This window comes from Tetrahymena thermophila, assembly GCF_000189635.1.
Source record: "Tetrahymena thermophila SB210 genomic scaffold scf_8254437, whole genome shotgun sequence".
NCBI lineage: Eukaryota > Ciliophora > Oligohymenophorea > Hymenostomatida > Tetrahymenidae > Tetrahymena > Tetrahymena thermophila.
Genome location: NW_002476218.1, coordinates 241,440 through 263,172, shown reverse-complemented (window position 1 = coordinate 263,172; position 21,733 = coordinate 241,440). Strand labels below are relative to the sequence as shown.

General features: G+C 24.1%; 4 protein-coding genes across 4 annotated transcripts; 1 reads left to right on the top strand and 3 right to left on the bottom strand. All coding sequences in view use genetic code 6, as the record gives it.

The window, feature by feature from the left end:
- Positions 1-232: 232 nt before the first annotated feature.
- On the bottom strand, positions 233-6,618 carry TTHERM_000444779 (C2 domain protein; the record flags this gene model as incomplete). Its single annotated transcript, XM_012799666.1, has 8 exons — positions 6,417-6,618; positions 6,280-6,358; positions 6,144-6,221; positions 5,921-6,026; positions 1,811-5,833; positions 799-1,748; positions 600-729; positions 233-442 (listed from the first exon to the last, which is right to left on the bottom strand). Exons 1-8 carry the CDS (start codon positions 6,493-6,495, stop codon positions 233-235), a joined length of 5,655 nt encoding a protein of 1,884 aa, XP_012655120.1. The 5' UTR covers positions 6,496-6,618.
- Positions 6,619-6,907: 289 nt separating this feature from the next.
- Positions 6,908-16,539, bottom strand: TTHERM_00444770 (C2 domain protein; the record flags this gene model as incomplete). Its single annotated transcript, XM_001023340.2, has 27 exons — positions 6,908-6,986; positions 7,042-7,141; positions 7,195-7,258; positions 7,311-7,478; positions 7,538-7,679; positions 7,730-7,870; positions 7,987-8,552; positions 8,615-8,824; positions 8,884-9,347; positions 9,406-10,002; positions 10,059-10,164; positions 10,232-10,396; positions 10,456-10,974; positions 11,160-11,327; positions 11,376-11,822; positions 11,883-12,041; positions 12,098-12,409; positions 12,477-12,829; positions 12,896-13,025; positions 13,085-13,762; positions 13,819-14,044; positions 14,110-14,512; positions 14,567-14,873; positions 14,992-15,267; positions 15,321-15,710; positions 15,774-16,077; positions 16,163-16,539. The coding sequence occupies 27 exons, from the start codon at positions 16,537-16,539 to the stop codon at positions 6,908-6,910; spliced, it is 7,851 nt and encodes a 2,616-aa protein (XP_001023340.2).
- Positions 16,540-17,309: 770 nt separating this feature from the next.
- Positions 17,310-18,590, top strand: TTHERM_00444760 (hypothetical protein; the record flags this gene model as incomplete). The annotated part of the gene is made up of 1 exon (XM_001023339.3): positions 17,310-18,590. One exon carries the CDS (start codon positions 17,310-17,312, stop codon positions 18,588-18,590), a length of 1,281 nt encoding a protein of 426 aa, XP_001023339.1.
- A 156-nt stretch (positions 18,591-18,746) lies between these two features.
- On the bottom strand, positions 18,747-20,739 carry TTHERM_00444750 (Sad1/UNC-like carboxy-terminal protein). The gene is made up of 7 exons (XM_001023338.3): positions 20,559-20,739; positions 20,216-20,497; positions 20,033-20,159; positions 19,796-19,977; positions 19,334-19,730; positions 19,143-19,274; positions 18,747-19,017 (listed from the first exon to the last, which is right to left on the bottom strand). Exons 1-7 carry the CDS (start codon positions 20,657-20,659, stop codon positions 18,871-18,873), a joined length of 1,368 nt encoding a protein of 455 aa, XP_001023338.2. The 5' UTR covers positions 20,660-20,739; the 3' UTR covers positions 18,747-18,870.
- Between the last annotated feature and the right edge of the window lie 994 nt (positions 20,740-21,733).

Sequence of the window (21,733 nt, the reverse complement as noted above, 5' to 3'; positions counted from 1 at the left end):
ATAACCTTGTTTTTAAAAAAATTTTAAATAATAATTTTGAGGAACAATTTAGAGTTGAAAAAATATTGATATTAAATAAAAATATTTTTTAATAATATTAAACTTATTTAATTTTTGAAACTAAACCAAAGCAAAATAGAAAATTATTTAATCTAATTTTGATTTATTATTACAACACTTTATGATTAATAATAAATAGATACTTATAGACTTTACTATTTAAAATAACTAATCATGATTTGCTGATTTAGAAATTTTAAGATTTTTTTTCAACTTTTTGAATTTTATCGTATAAATTAGTACAATATTTATTAATAATTGACTCAATAATATTTGCCAATTTTTTGATTTGATTTCTTGTTGCTGTTTTATTTTAAGAACTAAAAAACCTCTCAGCCAATTAAAAGCTTGTATCATCTCCAAATACATCAATTATAAATTACTTTTTTTATATTTCAAATAATTTAATAATGATATATCAAAGCAAGAACAATTGTTTGTAAAATTTTATTTATAAATTGTTATTTAAAAACTGAAAATTGTTTAATTGAAATTGAATTTAAAATAAAATATGATTCGAAATAAACTCCATAAAATACCTAATTATTGTATTCAAAGTTAAGAAGAAGGATTGACTTTTATTTTTTAGAGCTAAAGTTTTATTAATGAAGGTACTATGTTTGATGTGATGTCTAAATATTTGATTCAACAGAGGCATTCCTGTTAGTCCTTTAATTTGTTTTCAATAAAGATTATAATTAATCTTTGTTTTGAAAGAAATAAATAAATAAATATTACCTTTAGGTATTTTATTAAATTGATTTTCGAGATATAGATTTACCATTTATAATTTATGTATCTTCTATTTATTAAATTTTTGAAGGACTTTTCCTAGATGTTTATAGCTTGGTTTCATAAATTGGGATGTTTGCATTGGTAATTATTTGCTTTTATTTTAGCACATTAGATGATCTAAATGAATCATCTTCCTAATTTAACAATGACTAAATAATATTCTGCATCTAAAGGTGTGAATGTTTTTCAATATTTTGTGTTTTTTCATTTTAAGCTTTGACTCTTTAGCTATAGTTTGTATTTTGCACTCCTTAGTCATTCATTTCAGTCTATAGAGTGTCTGTGTCTTTTTCTCTTATTAAATCTTAATTATTAGAGTGCTCTCTTCTAGATTTGATTTTTTATTGTATTCTACCCTAAAGCAATTCATAGTCAATATCTTCTATGCTTTCTTCTAATTTTTTTATGTTTTTGTCTAATTTACTTAGTTCTTGTATTTAATCTAAACTTTTATCAACTAGATTTCCAGTTGTGTTAAGCAAAATATTACTTGTATTAGCTTATTAGTTCTCACCATATTAATTTCTATTTGATCTTATTTGGCTTTGAGATATTGATGATCCATGATATTTATCTTTAAGCGTTGACTTGTTTAAGCTAATATTATTGACTTCTCTTAATAATTCATCTATATGAGAGCTATTTGAAAATTCTCTAGTTTGATGCTGTCTGTTTCCTTATAAGTGTTAGAAAGGTTATTTTTGATTCCCTTCTGAAACATCTCTCCTTTGGTTAGATTTATCTAAAATCTCATCTTACTTCAAATGAGAATAATATCTCTCGCTTGGAAAGCCTTTATATTGTTGTTAATAAAAATAGTTTTAATTCATATTTCTTCCTCTAGTCTCTCCATTTTATATGTCTCTATCGTTTAAAAACTAACTGTTTTGATCCTATTGATTTATAAAAAGTTTTTTAAGATATAAATTATTCATGTAAATTTTGTATTATTTACTTTAATATTTAGAAAATCATTCTATTTTTCATCGGATTGATGGAGGTTATTATAATGTAAATCACCGTTAGGTCTTGTCAAAGAATGAGGTGAAAATTTATTTATATTATTTTATTTCATTTCGATGTCTGCTACCAAAACAGAATTGTCTCTATATTAAATATTATTTTCATAATAAGCTTAGCCAATTGAGCTTAAATTATTTGGTTCAGGAGTTATGTTATTTGTGTGGATTGAAAACCTACTTACTTTACCATCTAACTCTGAGATATTATTGTATTTGCTCTAATTTGCTTATTCTTCTTTACTCTTTTCATTTAATTGAGTCGAATTCTTAAAGTAATTTCTATAGGTTTCACTTTGCATCTAATCAGGAATTCCATCTACCTTTTATAAATTTATCTGTTAAAGCTATTGATTAGAATTAAGGTTGTTACTAATTGGTGACAATTAAATTAAATGGTTTTAATTTTATATTTATTATTGTCTTAATAATATTTCATTGATATTACTCTAGTTAAATTAAGATTACTATTCAAAAGGGTTTACATAAGGACTTTAAACAATACTCTATTAAGATTATTATCTTTAGGTTTATTAAATATAAGGGCTTAGCTAGATATTATTTGGGTTTTAAGCAAAAGAAAATTAAGAAGGAATTGCATTTTAGCTAAATCCTATACTATTTTATTGATTTTAAAGTAACTATTGTATAAGCTACATTGTTACCTGATTTTGCTAATATTATTAATTCATTAGAAGCTACTTCAGCAGCTATTATACTAATATATCTTAGTCTGACTACTAGCTCATATGCTGTTAAAATGATAAATTTCCTGCCTATGATAAGCTATTATGATTGATGGTACCTTGTGAGCCAAACTAACCTAGTAAATTTTCACTTATCTACTGTTGTTAGTATAAAGGAGGAGATTAATTTAAATTATTAATATTATTTTAAGAAACTAAACTAGGTTATTAATTAGGTGATAAATTAGATTATTAAAAGATTAAATTATTTTAAAATTTATTTTAAAGTGGCATCTATTGTTGTTACTATATCTATATTTAATTTAATTATGTATTTTAAAAGTTTTCTAGTCCTTACTGCTATACTAAATATCCATTTTACTATTTTGATATTAATTAGGAATCATTTATTAATTATTTTTGTTTGATTTCATTCTGTGCTTAAATTATTTGATTTTATAGCTATATTTAAGGTTGCTAGCTAATATTATAATTATTTGCTTACAAATTTTATTATTTATTTTCAAATGCTGTATCTTACTTACTTTAAATCGCTGTATCTTACTTATTTTAATAGACAACATCTTGCTTATTTTAAAATGATTAGAATTATTCTAAATTTTCTATCTAATTTTACTAATCCTCGTTGCTTTATTAGTTGAATTAATTCTATCTAAATTGATTAAATTTTTAGAAATAGCTTTGACTATTTTGACTATGATTATTTAATTATTTATTAGCAGAGCTGTCTTTTATATTAAAGCTATTGAAATTACTATCAAAAATATTCATGTCAGTTATCTATTTATTATCTATAATTTACTTTATTTCATTTAAAGGTTATCCTGTACTTTTTTATATTTAATTTTGCACCTGCTATTCATTCTATACATCTTCTTGCTTTGTTTCTTTATGAGACTATTCTTCTTTTTCTGTTTAAGGATTTATCATAGAGGATTCATTAGAAGATGGGTTCATGATATTTGGTACATTTTCAAAACTTGCCCTATAGAAAACAGGATTGTTTTAATTTATCACTGTACTTTCATAAATTTTAAGATATTAGAATACGTTTTAATATTCTGCTTCATTTACTTAATTATCATTTTTTTCATTATCTTAAGCTCCTTTCTCTGAGTATTCACTTTTGTACAGCTAATTTTCCTTCGTTTTAAATTGTAATGGTAGCTAAAATTATTGTTGTGAATTTAACTCTTATTTATTATTTTATTTAAAATCTTCATTGTTTTGTTGTTTTGTATTTGCTTAATTTTTTAATTGCAAATCTTCTGTTTTTTATTATTTTAAATCTTCTTTTTCTTTATATTATTTTTGTTGGCTTTAAGTTTGAGAATTATTTTCGAATCTTGCTGCACCATTATTTTATGATTAAATTTATGTTGCTAACTCATTTAAAAGTGAAAGTTAATTGTTAACAAGATTTTCGTTTTCCAAATATTCATTGAGGCTATTTGAGCTCTTTTTAGCTGAGTTTTAATCACTTACACCTCCAACTAAGTTCAAATAAGCATTTTCTTATTTCTGCTTAGGAGAGCTAGAGCATTATAAAATATTTATTTATGGTTATGGTAATGGTCTACCTTAGTTTTCCCCTTCCTCTAAAGAAGCTAACTTAGCAATTTTTTATTTTTCATCAGTTTAATTTACTAATAACTCAGTTTTTTAATTAGGTTATGTTTTTTAAAAAGAGGTTTTCCTAATATTTTATTCAATAGAATCACTTTAATTTTTTTATGTAATTAAATCTATTTGCTACTTTTAATTATTTGCTTCATGAATCTTTTAGTTTTCAACGCTCTTAGAATTTAAACTTTTTTCATTTTATTCCTATTATTAATTTTCAGATTCTTTTTTTTAGTTTGTATGCTGAGTAGAGAGTTTATTGCTGTTAGTATTGTTTTCAGGTTTCATTTTTAACAATTCTAGAGGGGATAATTTCTTTTTAGATTAATCTTCTTAAATATTAGACTTACTTTAAGTAGAATCTTTAACTAAACTTTTACTACCAGTAATATCTGATTGTTTTCTCTTATTTTCTACAACTTCATCTTAAAATTTTACTACATTTTTAACTTCATGTTTTCCATTAGTAGCAGACGGAGGAATTTTATTCGAAATACTTAATCTGTTTTTATACATCGATTCAATCAGGCTTTATCCTCCATTACTGTTATTTTATTCTGATCTTTGACTATTGTTGGATGAAGGAAGCAGAATATTCTTTTTATCATCTTCCTTTGAATTATAGTTATTATTTTTTTAATCGTTCCCTAATTTATTACCTGTTACCATACTTTTAGAATCATTATCAGCAGTATTAATTTTTCCATTTTAATTAATACTGTTTCTTCTATTACTATTTTGAGATGATTGCTCATTGTTATGTAAAATTGAATTTCTTTTAACTACAGAAGACCTCGAAGAAGATGTTTTTGACTCTTGTTTTTGAGGCTGCTCAACATTTTCAAATTTTTTGATTTAGCTTGTAACAGCAGTAGTTGGTTTTTGTTCTTAGCCTTTAAAAGAAGTTTATCTATCTCTTTAAAGAAATTAATTGCTTTCAATTTTTGATGTATTACTATCTTAAGGCTGCGTTTAATCATTTTTTTGCGTAATCTTCTAAAATTTATTTAAAAATTCATTCTTATTATTATTACTGCTATTTTGCTCTTACTATTTGGGAATATTATTTATTTTATTAACCTCTACTTTCTTTAAGCCTTATTTAACATCTTTCATGTCTTTTTAACTAGCTATAATAACTTCTTTTTTTTCCTCTAAACAAACAGAAGGATCATCCTAATCATCTTTTTTTTTAGTAAATTACTTTAGTTTATCTTTAAAATCGAATTTCTTTCTTTATGGGGAGCTGCTACCATCTATATCTCCATTACTAGCTCTATTTTTTTCTACATCTCTTTATTCTTTTCTTATATCATTTACTTCTTTTGGTTTAATTATAACGTTGTTTATTTGAGAAGTATTAACTTATGAAGGTTTTTATAATGTTTAATTTGCATCAACTTAAACTTAATCCTATGACTTTTCAGTATTTTTTTGAGTTATCATTATATTTTCACGCAAAGTTCTTGGTGATTTACTGTTACCTGCTGGGACTCTCTTTTATTAATTCTTAAGTAAAAGTTTAGCCTTATTAGTTATTTATCTTATTAATGCTTCAATATTAGAACCATTATTAATACAAGAGACTTCATTTACTAGCATTCCATTATCTACAGCATAGGTCTGCAACTAAAGTTTTAATTATTTTGAATTTATAACAAAATAAGTAAACAAGTTTTAGACATAAAATAATAATTCACAAAAAATAATACTTACATCATCTTTGTCTATTTACCTATCATCCTCTCTATCTACTTTGTTTCCCACTAAAATAGAAATATTCTTTATTGGAATATAATCCTTATTAATCTTTGAGTAATATCTAAATAAAACATTTTTTAATTTAACATCTTTGAATTGTTAAAAATAATAAATATCACAAACATTTGTGTGATGCTTGAAATAAATAAATTAATGCTATTGTGTATAAATGGGTTACTTGGTCTAAATATCATCTAAAGACTCAGCTTTTGTTAAATCTACTACATAAATTAAGCATATCGTATCTTCATCTGGTCTTTATTTTTGTAATTTAAAATGTTTTTTTAAAAATTTGAAAACTATTTCAAAATTACTCGAAATTATTAATTTGAAATTCAAAAATATATTGTGCATTTACGACCTTATCTTCGATCACTAACTATCCATTTTTGTCTTTTTTTAAATAAAATATATAACTAATTGCTCTAAAATCTAATTAAATAAATTTCACTTGATAACTATTTTATGAGGCTTTTTTTGCCGCTTTTAGGATCACCATAAACAACTGCTTTTAAATTACTAACGTTCATATAATATTTATATTGTGCTAATTTTTTAATTGATGAATCTTTAATTAAGGTTAACTAATTAAAAAAACTAAATAAATAAATAACTTTATGACCTTTTTTACTTTTGACAATAATTAATTTTTGAATACAAATTAATTTTTGAAGTATTTTAAAGTTGAGAATTTAATAGTTAATTATTGTTTGTTTGTCAGCTCTCTAGCTTTCTCAACAGAAATTTATTTAAAATAATAAATAAAATGTAAAAAAATACCAATTAAATTCTTTACAATCCATCAAAAAATTTAGGAATCTTAAAAGGATATTATTTTTTTTGTAAACATGTAAATATTCTATTAGCCATCCAAATTGATAATTATTACATAAATCATAAATTGATTACATTTATTATAAATTTAAATTACTCTTAAAATAATCAAATAGCTAATTCCATATTTTCTTTTCCTTTTTCTAAAAATCCTATTTTAAGAAAAACTACTCCTGTTGGATCGTCTCTATTATTTTAAAATAAAAAAGTTTTCATTTTTATTCAATTTATAATCTTATTACGGGCATTTTGTCTTTTTTAAGTTATTTAGTGCAAATTCTTTTTCTATGCCCCAAGCATTTGGTTTATCAAGAATCGAAGAAATATCACACTCAAAGTCACCTTTAATTTTTTTAAGAAAATTATTTTTTATCACAATTACTATTAACTTTTACCTAAGAAAACGTTTGATGACCATTTATTATAATCCTCTAATATACAATACAAGAATGGAATTTACTTATTTTATAAAATATTAATTTATTATTATTATCTAGAATTCTAATTTTACAGTTCTGTCTTTAAAATTGATAGGGAATTTAAATATTTCCTTCCATTCTGGGTTTAGAGATTAGATAACTTTTGTTTTGGCATCCTTCTTATTGAATTTAATGTTAAAAAGTGCATCACTATATTTACCTTTTTCTTCTACACCTAAGATACCTTTAGCGCTTACAGCCTAAGTTAAAATAAAAAAATTTTTATTTGATTTGTATGTATTTCCAAAATAAAAATTACAGCAATAACAACTGTACCAACTGGTTCAGCTCCCTTATAAAATTTACTTATATCTAATAACTCTGGTTATTTCTTATCTTATTCAGAAAGTATTCCATCTGGTCTCCATTACATCTATGCGTAAAATATACCATTTTTACCTCTATATTAGAAATTTCATTATGATAAATCAACAAATTCAAATTAAAATACCTAGTGCATTTTTCATCTTATAATTGCTAAATCTCATTAAACCAAATTTTAGGATCTTATATCATGTGATCTATATTTATTATCATTTATCCTAAGAAATCATTAGTCGTTATATCATAATCGTATAAAGTAAACATAACTCTGTTATTTTTTTAGTAAAATAGAATAATAAAAATTATATTACATCATGTAAATCATATATGAATAATTAAATAATTAAATTAATAAACAATTAATTAAATAAATAAATAGATTACTCTGCGTTCTTAAGCTTGCTGGGTTGATATTCAACCTCAATTTCTTTTTGGAAATTCCAAAGAGGGTTTGGGTTGTTATCTATAACAGGAGTGATAAAATTAACTTTGCAAAAGTTGAATGTTACTTTGACAAACGGGTCACTTTCATCAAACACATCTGCTTTTATCAAGTTACGAGCTGATACAATGTTAAAGAAAATTTTTGTTTTTACAAAAGGCTCTGAATCTGCTTCAGCTTTCTTTTTTGCAATCTCATCAGCTTTATTTTTAGATTCTTATTCTAATTTTAGTAATTTATTTTCAGGAGGATTTGTGTTACTGAGTTGTTCACCCTCAGGTCTCCACTAAAATTGAATGTATATTTCACCAGCTCCAGGGAATTTTTTTTCATCAACTAACTATTCTATTTTATCATACCACTTTCTTTCTTTGTCGTAAAAGTAGTCCTTTAGATGTATCTCTAAAGAACCTAATTTATCATTAATAGCATAATCATAATCATAAACAACTACATATAACTTTAAGGTATCCCAATCTTCTTCTGCTAAATCTAGTTTAAATGAATCCTATTTATTTATTTATTTGTATTCATTTGGTAAGTATATAATTAAATAAAAATTTTTATTACAGAATGGTTCCAATTTGGATTTTCATTATCATCAATAACCTTTGTTTTGATTATTTTTTTATCACCCTTTGAAATCTTAATTTCTGTAAAAGGGTCAGATTTATCAAATGTTGAAGATTTAAGCTTTCTTGCACCAATAACGTTTATAAATAATTCTCCAGGGAATTTAGGTGGTTCTCCTTATTTTAGGTATTCTTTGTAGTCTAAAACCTAATTTTATTAATTGATAATCATTTTACTTAGATATGCATAAAATAAATTATTCCTACTGCTGGTTTTTCAGCTATTATAGGCTCTGCTGGAACAGGTTCTTTTTAACGCCATTAAATTTAAACAAAACTATGTCCACAACCTGGTTTTCCATCATTATCTTTTAATTCGAGGTATTCGCTAAGCCACTTACCAGGTTTTTCTATTAAATCTGCAAGACTTATACTCACTCCACATAATGCTGTAGATCCTATTACCTGCTTATCTCTTATTGATAAATTTAACCTTAATTAACGTGCTTTCTTCAGATTTAATTCTAATGGTATTAAGTTCTCAAACTTAAAATCGGGATTTAAATTATTATCAAAAACTTTTGATTCAAACACTAACTTAGGGAATAAGTTGAAACCAAAATGAACTTTTGGATCACTTTTTCCAATAAGAGCTTGATTTTTTATATTTCTTCCGTTTTCTATATTAACAAATAAATCTCCCTTGAAAATAACTTCTGGCTCACGAAGACCTTAAATAAAAATAAAAATTCTTTTCTTATAATTGATTATAAAATCAAAATATTTTACCTAACACGCTTTCACAATCATTAGAAGGATCCCATTTGAACATGGAGCGAAGAGTACCATAATTTGTTCCTTCTTTTTTCTTAACATCTTAAATTATATCTTCATAAAACTATTCTTAATTAGGTTTTTCTAAAATAGAAATAACATCTATGCATACTCTTCCTATCAATTCATCTGTTACGTTATCTTCATCATAAACATCTAGATACAATTCAGCTTATTTAAGTTGACAACGAAGCATGTTAATAGGAATAACTCCTGTAAAATTCCAAACAGGATTTAAATCATCTTTTAAGGGTTTGGTTTTTAAGGGTTGTTTTTGGTTATTTGATAAATATACTGTAACATAAGGATCAGATTTTCCGATAGTATCAGTATTCTTTAAATTAGCACCACTTATTATATTAACTTGCAAGTTACCTAAAATCCTTCCATACTCATTAGCCAGCTCAGATAAAGTTTTGCATTAAGCTTATCCTTCTACTGTTTCCAAATCCGAATCACGTAAAAATTTAGCCTAGACGTACAATTTTCCTAAATTTTATCCCATTTTATTTTATCCTGTTAATTCTTTGAAATCATTAATTCTCCACATTGCTTTTATTTTAAAATAAAAAATTTATTGTATTATTTTCTTTCTTAAAATTTAATACTTGGATTTTCAAAGCAATCCATCCAATCTAAAGTTAATTCTCCTAATATATCATCAATAGCCATTGTATCTTTATCTAAAACTTTGAAATGGAGAGGTTAGTAAGACTATTAATTAAATTTGAATAGAATAAATTTTCAATGTTTCTAATTTTTTTTTTAAAAAAAAATGTACTTCTTTGTAAATATCTATTCTATCTCTAAATTCTGAGTTCCAAATTGGATTTAGGTTTTCTGGGATATATGGAGTTGAAAATGTTTTTTTGTTTGGAAAAGTAACTTCAACATATGGATCTGATGATTTAGAATCTGCTATTTTTAAATTTTGAGCCATAACAACCTAATATATAATAAATTTAATATATTATTTTATTATAAATATAATATATTAGAAGTTACATTAACTACTAAAGTGCCGCGCATAGGAGTTTTGGCTTCCTCCTTTTTTTTACGGATTATTTCATCCATATCTTCTATAAGCGGAAGTGGTTTATCTTCATTTTTAATTCCATCAACTACAAACATGATTTGTAAATAAATAACACCAAATTTGTCAGTTTTATATTTTTTCACCATATCTTAGTCTCCATCCAGTTGGAATATTTTATTTATTGCCCATTTTTAAGGATTATTAAGTGCTTCTAATAAATCAACATTTGTGTAACCCATTAAATCACTACCAAACAAATCATCATCAATAACTTCTACTCTCATAGGTTAAATTGAATCCTTAGGCATAAAAATAGGAATATCATAAATCTACTTCCACGTAGGATACTAGTCATCTTTTATAACATTAGATTTTACTTATTTACCTCCAGGAACCTTAAAAACTACAAATGCGTCACTAAAATCATTTTTGCCATCATCAGCTTTTACAATGTCTCTGCAATGAACCAAGAAAACCCTAAGATTACCCTAAAAATAATTAAATTTTAAAATAGGATTTAATAAATTTAATTTCAAATCAATTTAAATTTTTATTTAAAAGTTTTTATTAAGAAAATAAATAATTTTATTTAATAAATTTCAATTTGAATTTTTTGTTTTCGATTTATTTTAAATGAAATAAAATAAATTTGTATTTATTTAAAAAAGAAAACCTTATAAAGACCCTATCTATCTGCTATCATCTGAGCTAAATTTTCAATCAGAGGAGGATAAGACTAATCATCTATCATACCTTCTTCAATAAATTTAATTTAAACATAAATAAATCCTAGAGTTTCTGTTTTTGCTTTTATGTCGGCAGTTCCCTCTAATGGAAAAACCTTAATTTAAAATTCATTTAATAAATTCATTTTTAAAAAAATATTTACATTATTAACTCCCCAAGATCCTGGATCTTCAACACATTTGCTCCAATCAACATTGACATAACCGAGTATATCATCAGAAGCTAAAAAGTCACTATCTTTAATGATTAACTTTAAAGGAGCCATCCTATCTTTAGATATTAAAATCTTCTAAACGAAAACTTCGTTCCATTGAGGATTTAACGTATTTGATATTGTGCTTGTTTTTACTTCTACATTACCAGGAAAGTTAATTTGAACATAAGGATCAGACCCATTACGGTCAGCTTTACGAAGTTCACGAGCATGAACTATCTTTACTTTAAGTTGACCACATATTGTATTCTCTTCTCTAACTTGCATTAGGTTTTCTTTATCTTCGGGTTTAATATTTGGGTCATTCATACCTTCTGGTACAAAATATGTTTGCAAATATATTTTAGGTTTAGCATCAGGAGCGTTAGGAAGAGGCTAATAAGATTTGATTGAAAATATAAAATTAATTTTAATTGGCAATTTATTTTAATATACCTTATATTTTGGATCCTCAACTAAGAAATAATCATTTACAGCCCACGTGCAGGGTGCTTCTATTGATGGAGATACATCTATTACACACTCACCTAATGAATCATCACTAATTTTATCTTAATCCCAAATTTCAACTTTAAGTGGTGGGACTATACCATCCTAAATAATAAAATTTTAAAAGATGTTAATTTGGAAAAATATTGATTATTTTATACCTTATAAAAGCTAACTTTTAGCTGAAGTATTTAGTACCATGCAGGATTAACTGTATATTTTTTTACTTTTGATTTAGCTTCGATTACTTTATCATAGTTTTAATACTTTAGGATAACGTAAGGATCAGATGAATCTACTGCATCATCTCCACGTAAATCTTTTGCTCTAACTAAGAGAACTTTTAAAATACCTTCTTTAAGATCTTCTTTACTAGTTTTGATATCTTTCTTTCTATCTTTCAAGCTTCCTTACTTAAAACCTGCTAATGTTCTATATAAGGATTCAGGTATCCATCTTACTTAAACATAAACCTGATTTTAGTTAAATAACAAATATAGTTGAAGTATTCTATTTAACAAATATAAAATTTTTATTTACCTTACTAGGTTTTTCAACATGAGGGTGTTGTTTAAAGAGATATGATTTTTTAGTCAAATATTCTCCTGGGAAATTTACACACTCCTCCCAATTCACGTAAACTTCTCCAATTATTCTCTTATCCTTTATTATCATTCCTTCATTATAGTAAATTGTCACTCTTACTGAATCCAAAAGTTTTTCAGCACCAGCTTAAAGATCAACTAATTATTTTTAACTCCAATATGGAAATCCTTTTGCATCATATTTAGCATCATAAGTATTTTCTTTTTTATCTGGTGTCTTAATAGTGCATTTCAAGTTTTCTTTCTTTTCTTGAAGATAAGCACTTACAATAACAAATTCTAACATACCTAAATTTATTTGAAAAAAAATTAAAACCATTTCAGTTATGTTTGAAATTATTTTAATTTTCTTACCTGGTTCTACTAATGTTCTTTTAAATTAAACCTCCTCTTGTCTTAGCATGTCTTTTTATACTAACTTACCTTTGAACTCTTTAGAAACAGCAGGAATCCACTTTAGCTACACAGCAATTTTTCCACTAACCTGTTTATTTGTTTTCAAAATAAATGTAATCTTTTTTTTAATAGAAATATTTTATCTACTTCTTTTGTAATTTGCTTCTTGTAACTGACGTTTGCTAGAGGAAATTCTTAGCTTATAACCCATTAATTAGGTTAATCTAGACTGGTCTTCCATAGAATTTTTACTTCTCCTAAGAAATTTTTTTCAACAAACTCTTCTTCTGAATAAAGTTGAATAAGTAAATCATCATTTACATTTTCTCTTAATACACTTCTTATAGGAACTTAAACTACATAATTCCATGATTTATCATCAAATAGAATAATAGTCTTGAAAAGATTTGGATCTTCACTTCCTCTTAGCATAACTCTGATAGTTACTTATTTCAAGTTTTAAGCTCCAATTAAGTTGTTAGCATAAGGTATTTGAATCTTCAAATCACCATCAATCTGGGCTACATCTTCTGTGAATTTAATTAAGCTTTAGCTTATATCATTATTAGTTGAGTTATAAGCTTCGTTTGGTTTTGTAAGTGCTTAACCAGGTTCAAAATCATCTTTGGCTAAGCGATCGGAAAAAGAAATATCTACATCTAAAGAGACATTTTCATATTTCATGAAAATTTCTTTTATTTCTTCAATTGAAATGCTACCATTTTTATTATCGTCAAATACAGTATAAAGATTGTTGAAATCCTTCTGATTTAATATTATCTTCAATGATTCCAACCCATTCCTTATTTCAGAAGGAGTAATCATCTAAATTAATTCATCAAAAATGTTAATTAATAATATCAATATTTTTTATAATTTACTTAATTGTTATCGACATCCATTAAATTAAAAGCCTATTCAGCTTGCAATCCTTTTGCCTTGAATGCATCGAACATAGTCCTGAATAAGAATTTTTACCACAATTCTCTCATTCTAGGCCTTTCTTCTAAAATATCTTTAAAATCTTATATTTCAAGAAGCTTTCTTCCATCCATATAGCCAGCGACTCTACAAAGAGATTAAATGTCTTTAGGTGACATTCTTAACCTTTTAATAATAAATTGAATGTTAGAAATTTTATCTTGCTGAACTTGAACGTTTATTTTATTTACTTTTCAAGAAATAGCATGAATTCTGTTTAAGTGAGTCTACTATCTCCATCAATATCAGCTTATTGCATTCTTTGGGTTAAAGGTGGTGGATTATTTCTTAAAGATTAATAAAGTCTTATTATAGCATCGTCATCAGAAGTATTTTCTTCTTCATTTTTTGCTATGTATGCTTCTTATTATTAAATCACAAGTGCTGCTTAAGCTGCATTTTGTTTTTCTTTTTCACGTAATTCTGCAATTTCTTTATTTAACCTTTCATTTTCTTCTATTAGACTTTATAGCTCTTCGTTATTAATCTATGCTTGATTAGCTTTCAGCTCTGAAATTTCCATTTCTTTATCATTTACTTATTTCATCAAGCTGCTTACTTTTTTATTAAGCTCCTTTAGCTATGTTTCTTTATCTAAATTTTTTAATTTAACATTTCAATCCAAAAATAAAAATTAAAAATATTTACTTAATAATTATTTTTTTTAATCCTCAATTAATGTGTTTAGCTTTGTTTTAGTTTCATTTAACAGTCTTTCTAAGTCTTAATTTTTTCTAATTATTTCAACATTTTATAGTTCAGAATCTTCTAAAGCTTTTTCTCTAATTTAAAGAGCTAATTTTAGGGAATTTATTTATTCATCAATTTCACTTTGAGCACTTAATCTTTTATCAGTTTCTAGCCTTTTACTATAATTATAGCTTCCTCCTTCATACCAGGAGCTTCCATAAAAATTATCAATGGCTTCTTCATCTCCTGTAACTCTTGGCATTTCCTATAAATAAAAAAATAAAATTATTCATCACAAATTTGATTTTTAAACTCTAAAATCATTAATTTTTTTCATATCAAAAAAAACAGCTATTATTATATTTTATTTGAATATATCTTACTTTTTCATATGGGCACAATATATTAAAAGCTCTAATAACTGCTTCTGCAGGAGGAATATCTTTAATCAATTCATATAGCTCCTCTAAGCTTTTAATTCCTTCCATCCAAGAGCCTGTGTAAATATATGGCTTTTTCAAATGATGCCAATTTTTAATACCTTCTTCTTACAACTTTTTCATCAACTTAAAAAATCTTCCTCTTATCCAGCTTGAAATGGTTGTAAAATCTTCATTATATGGGAGAATTTTTTTAGGTGGTTCTGGAGATTATTCTTTCTAATAATTTTGTATATTGATTACTCTTATTACTGATTTAAACAATAATTTACAGGTTTAGGAATAATAGGGAGCCTTTATCCTCTTAAAGCAGTGTTCATCCAAGCTAAATCCTCCTTTGGTGCAGTCGAATGTGATAGAGGTGTGCTACTGTAAACTACAATAAGTTCTCTAGTCCTATCATTAGCTGCCATTTCTAGACATGTTTTTTTCTATGCTTTATCCCTTAAAGTTATATCAGTTCCTCTTTGAATTAAGATTGGGATTACTCTGGTTCTTGCCCCTTTAGATGCATGATGTAAAGCTGTCTTTCCATCATCATCTTAAGCATTCACATCAGCATGGTAGTCTAGTAATGTTCTAATTATATCTACTTACTTGATAGAACTATTCCAAACCGCATAATGTAAGCACGTTAATCCAGAATTATCAGTGCTAAAAACCTTATTTTAAATTTAATATTTAATTTTCATACAAAAATCAATGCTATTTTATATATGCTTTACTATATCTGGTTTTATTCCTACAAGAAGAGAAATTATTTATGGATTATTACAGGTGCTTGCAAAATGTATAGGATTCTTACCAGTAGAGTCTTTAGCCATAATATTTGCACCACTTTTTAAGAGGAAATCCGCAGCAGTTGCAAAACCATTCAAACATGCATAATGTAAAGGAGTTTTTAAAGTTCTATCTCTTGAATCTACATTAAAACCCTTACTAACTAAAAACTCTAAAACACTTTATTACCCTTCAGAAGCTGCTAAATGAACTGGGGATTTTTTAGTTGAATCAACGCATTTTAAAACACTTTTTATAAATAAAATAATCATAAGTTTAAAATATATATTGGTAAAAGACATTCAAAATATCAAATAATTCATTGAAATATTACTTCATATCTTTAGGGCAACTATTTACAAATTACTAAACACGTTATAAATCTCCTTTTAAAACATTTTAAAATAGAGGTTTAAAATAATCATCAGACTTTCTTGTTAGCCAATTTATATCAAATCTAGCATAATTCAATCTTTCAATAGCCTTGACTTAAAATTTTGATTGCCAATCTAAGCCTGTTGCTTACTTAAATTATTATGAAAAATCTTAATGAATAGTTGCTACTGCTAAATCTTCAAGGGAAAGAGATTCGAAACCTTTCCTTTAAAACTATGCAATAACATGACTGACATTTTCCTAATTAAGAGCGTCATCTTGCTAGCTTGATTGCTCCCTTTTAATTTCAGTAACTTTTCTTAAACTGTTATTCATTGCTATCCTAATTTAAAAACCAAGTAACTAAAAGTAAATATCAAGCAATAGTTTTTTACTAATATTTTAATATTTGATTTCAGCTATTCAATTTTATTTATCTGAATAAATTGAAAATATTTGATAGAAATCACCAAAATTATTGATAGATATCTTAATTAATTTATTATTGTATAAAAAAAATTTACTGTTTTTATTTAATTAAATAAGTGAAAAAATACAATAAATTCAAATTAATTTCAGTTATTTAATTTTTGAATTAAAATATTTAGAATTACTTACATTTTAAATAAATTTAAATCTGTAATTTGATAAAATTTATAATAATTTTATATATTGTTTTCATAAAAATTATTTTATTTGGCATGCTTTATATATTTGGATGGTAAAATACTTATTTTCTTATTAAAATCTATTTTAAGGAATTTTAATTTTAGAAATTTTGTTATTTAATTTTTTTAGTGTTTTTGATTTACAAATTAAATTTTAATATTTTCAAATAAAAATTGTTAATTTACAATTTTGTCTCAACATTATTATTTTTAAAAGCATAGCTATTTATGTCTTTTCAGAACAAATTAATACTCAAAGAAATTCTACTTGCTTAAACATTATCTTTATATCCTAAAAATTGAAAAAAAGCCGGGATTTTTTTCCGCAAAAATTTAAATAATAATTAAAATTGGTTTTAGTTATCAGTTTATTAAATCAATAATATCTTAGGGAAATAATCAATAAGTAAAAATAGTAGAACAAGTTTATATTGCAAAATGATAGAAGAAGAAAACTAAGAAGGCCTAGACTTTTTTAAAAATTTTAAGTATAGCGAATATTTTTCTAATCTTAATAATAAGCTTTTTATTATGCAAGTGCCATAATAAATTTTAGATGAGCTTAAATAAAAGGAAGAAATTTCAATAATATCAAAAGACAAAAATGATATCGCTAAATTGGTCAGCAATACTGAGACTTACAAGATAAAAAGATTTGATTATCCTAATTCTTATTTCTTAAATGAAAAGATTGACGATAATTTCTATGTGCAAGCAAGCACAAAAAGTGTTTTTTAACTCGAAAAGCAAGCAAACTAAAAAGATAATTTGTACAAATTTTTAAAGAATAATGAATTAAAAGAAAGCGATTTTGATGGAGATCTTAGAGGATAAAACATGTAACAAAAAGGATTCGAAATTAACGATTTGATCAATGATTATTTTATTAGTAGAAATAATTTATTGGAATTTTGCAAGGAAATATATGCCATAAAACTCGAAGAAAAAATATTTTTTTTGGAAACTGAGATCTTTTTGAAGATTTTTAGAGAGATTTTAAACATTTTATCAAACAATTAAGAAAATGCAGAATTTAGTTATAAGTGCATCACTTTGGAATCTTTGAAGGAAATATTTCCTTCAATCAATGAAGAAATACTATTAACTGTTATGAATTAATTTTCAAAATAATTTAATACGAATGAAGAAAACAAGGATTCTGTTCAGTTTTCTTTAACTTATGAAAGCCTTATAAAATTTATAATGACAGAACTTTATTTAGCTAAAAAAGAATACTATATGGATGATTTCATTGAATTTACTGAGAAGATGATTGCAGTTTATATACCAGAGTAAATTCAAAATGAGATAGCTGAATAAGAAAAACTTGTTACTATTTAAAAAATGCGAAACAAATTTTTCATTGCTTATGATACAAACAATTATTAATTTGCATAAGGAATAGATATGAAGAAAATAACTCTTGTTGGATACAATCATTACTTTTATACATTTGATGCTAAAGAGAGAGTTGCTTTCCTATTTGAGAAAAAGAAAAATTTCTTCCCAAATGAATTCAGAGAGTATCTAGAAGTTCTAAACTTACAAAAGAAAGAGTTAGATGATTTAGTTTTGAACAGCTGTCGTTCAATATCAATTTCTATTCATAAAAAAAATTAAGAAATATTCTCAAGGATCTATCCTAATGAACCCCTAAACAAAGATAAGCTCAACCCAGAAAATTTCTCTTGCAAAGTATATAATTATAAAAAGAAATGAATTATGCATGCAGCAAGCAGGCAATACAATAATTTATTAAAAATAATATAAAAATTTTATAATTTGTCTCAATAAATTCTATATTAATTAATTTATTACAAAATATTGTGGAGTATTTTTGTTTTTAAATTCAAATTAAAATCTTAAAAATGAATTAATAAAATAATTGATTCACTTCGAATCTAATATGTTTGTTACCAATTATTTAATTTACATCATAAATTAATTACTTGATGAAACAAAATATTAGAATAATTTAATTATTTTTAAGAATTAGATATCATCTCCTGCTAAATTAATGAGCATTGTCATAATCTATAGTTTACTTTTTTCTAGAGCAAATTAATAAGAGTAAGCCTAGAAATGAGATTGATCCTACAATTGTGACAGTATAGAACATTTTTCTTAAATCTTCTATCTAATCCATCTTATAATTTAAAATAAAAATAATTATTATTTTTGAAATATTTATTCTTTAATTAAAAGTATTTGATTGATTTTAAATTATCAAAGAAAGAAAACTGAAATATGAGAATTAATAGATTAACATACTTGGTATTTATTTAATTAATCAACTTTTATATTTTCTTAGTTGCATTTTAAAAGTTAACTTTTATAGCTACTGATTTCATTATTAAAAAATTCATTTGACTAAACTTGTTCATCTATAAACCTCCTTATTTCCTTTTTTAAAACGTAAACAAACTATTTATTAATATGTATAATTTATAGTAATATAATACGCTAATATTCATAGTTAAGATAGTAAAGATTGATTAAGATTATTCGAATTCTAATTGTTGCTATCTTTGCTCTTCTTCACTGCACTAGTTTTATTCTTTAAACACTTCCCAGTTCAAATTTTTACATTGTTATCTCGTTTGAATCATATTAATTATTATTTCACCAATATCTGACTGCTAATTTTTTTTTTCAAATCGCTCATAACCAGGGACGGAAATTTAATTTTAATTAGAGTATTTATGTTCTTTTAATTATATATTTTTAACTTCAGTTGTTTTATTCAAATCATTGTATGATTAACCAGTGGGAAGCTTATTGCTATTAACTGTTTTTTTATCCCTCTTTTAATTGACAAAATCCTTTTTGAAATCAGCTAAAATAGGACTACCAAAAACCCTTATAAATTAAATAAATAAATGATTTAAAATTTAACTTTATAAATAAATTTTAAATTTATTTACTTAATTTAAGTTATAGTACAATAATATTCGTCATCATAGTGAGTCTTGAACTCAAATCTGACATATCTAGCCCACATCGTTTTCAAAGGAAACTGTTACCATTCATAAATGTTTTCTAAACGAAATTCACCTAACTATACCCACTCTTACATTTCAATTGGATATTCGTTACTTCCATACACCTGTAAATTTAAGAAATATATTCTTTAATTTAGTTAAACATTCTACTTTCATTACCACTATATCTTTTACATTGGATGAATAGAATTCTTTGTTGATAATTGCAAATCCGTTTATATTGATATCTTCTTTTAAGCTCACAACAATATATTTATTTTTCATACTACACTTATTCAGCATATACCTTTTTTATAAAGGAAAGTTCAGTAAATTAATTTTGAAATCAAACGAATTTCATACTTGTCAATATTGTCGTCTAATATTGATTTTGTATTTAGCGAACCTTCATTCTTTTCAATAATGCTAGCTCCACCATAGAGAGAAGCAAAGTTATTTTTTTTATTTATTTCACTTTTAATTTTAGACTGCTCAATCCTCGCCATCAAAATTTTGTTCAAAAAATATTTTAAATCGAAGTTTTTTATAAATATTTATAAACTTCTTGAGAATTCATTTTCATATATTTATTCCTTAAATCCTTAATAAAATCCAGAGTACTTATCATCTAAAAAAGATGTATATCTTATTATTAAATCAATCATTTAATAAAAAAAGTAAAATATTATAAAAATGTCTATTTTACATATTTTCAAGGCTATCTATAAAATTTTAGGCCGATTAAAATTAATATTTGACCAAGCTAACAGATAAAACAATAATCAAAAATAAACGAAAGAAGTCCATTTCTTATTTTACTAATGAAAATATTAAACAATCAATTATATTTATTATTACTTAACTTATTTTAAGAATTGAAATAATTTGAACTATAAAAATTAATTAATTTTACGTGTAATTTATCTATTAGCTGTTTGCAAAATAAGTAAATAAAAAAATTACTCTTTACATTCAGTAAAAAACAAATTATATACGATCTGTATAATTTAGATAAATAAATATTTTCAATTATTAATTCTATTTTAAATTTTCTTTTTTTTTCAATAAATCTAAGTTATAAAATTTAATATCTTATTTATTTGCTACTTAGCTGTCAATTTTATTTAAAAATAAATTTGAAGTTTACAAATCCTAAATATTTTATGAAATATTCTTTGTTTTAATTTTAAAATAATATTTATTTTAATTTATTTTTAATTTTTAATTAAATTTAATCTTTAAAATGAAATTTTAATTTTTTAAAATTTCTACTTTAAGTAATTAAAATAAGAAAGAGAGTTTTTGATCTTTATTTCAAAATCAAATTTTAGTTTGATTTTGAATTACTTTTTGTAAATTCTTAATAGCTGATTAATTTTTAATTTGTTAATAATTTTTAAAAAATTTAATTTCTGATTTTATTTGTATTTTATTCATTTTTTTCTTATTTTTATTTTATTTTTTATTTAATTTATTTTTTCATATTTTTTTTTCTATTTTGTTTATTTGTTTGTTTATTTATTTTTTTATTTTTTAGATTTATTATTTGTTTTATTATTTTATTTAAAAAGCATCTGATATTAATATTTTATTTTGTTTTGTTTATTTATTTATTTGGCTCATATCATTAAAAATTATTTTATTGTAATTGTCTCGCATCTCAATTTCCTAAATTTAAAAAATACTAATTATATATTTTATTAACTAAAAGAAAATTTTATGAATTATTAGCAAAGAAGTCTCAATTTTATCAAGGTTAACTAAGTATGCTTAAGGAGGATTTTATCTCTAATCAGAAATCATATACTTTTAAATCGATATTAATAAATGTCTATTTCAATAATTAAATGATATCTTAAATTTTTATTTGATAGATTGCAA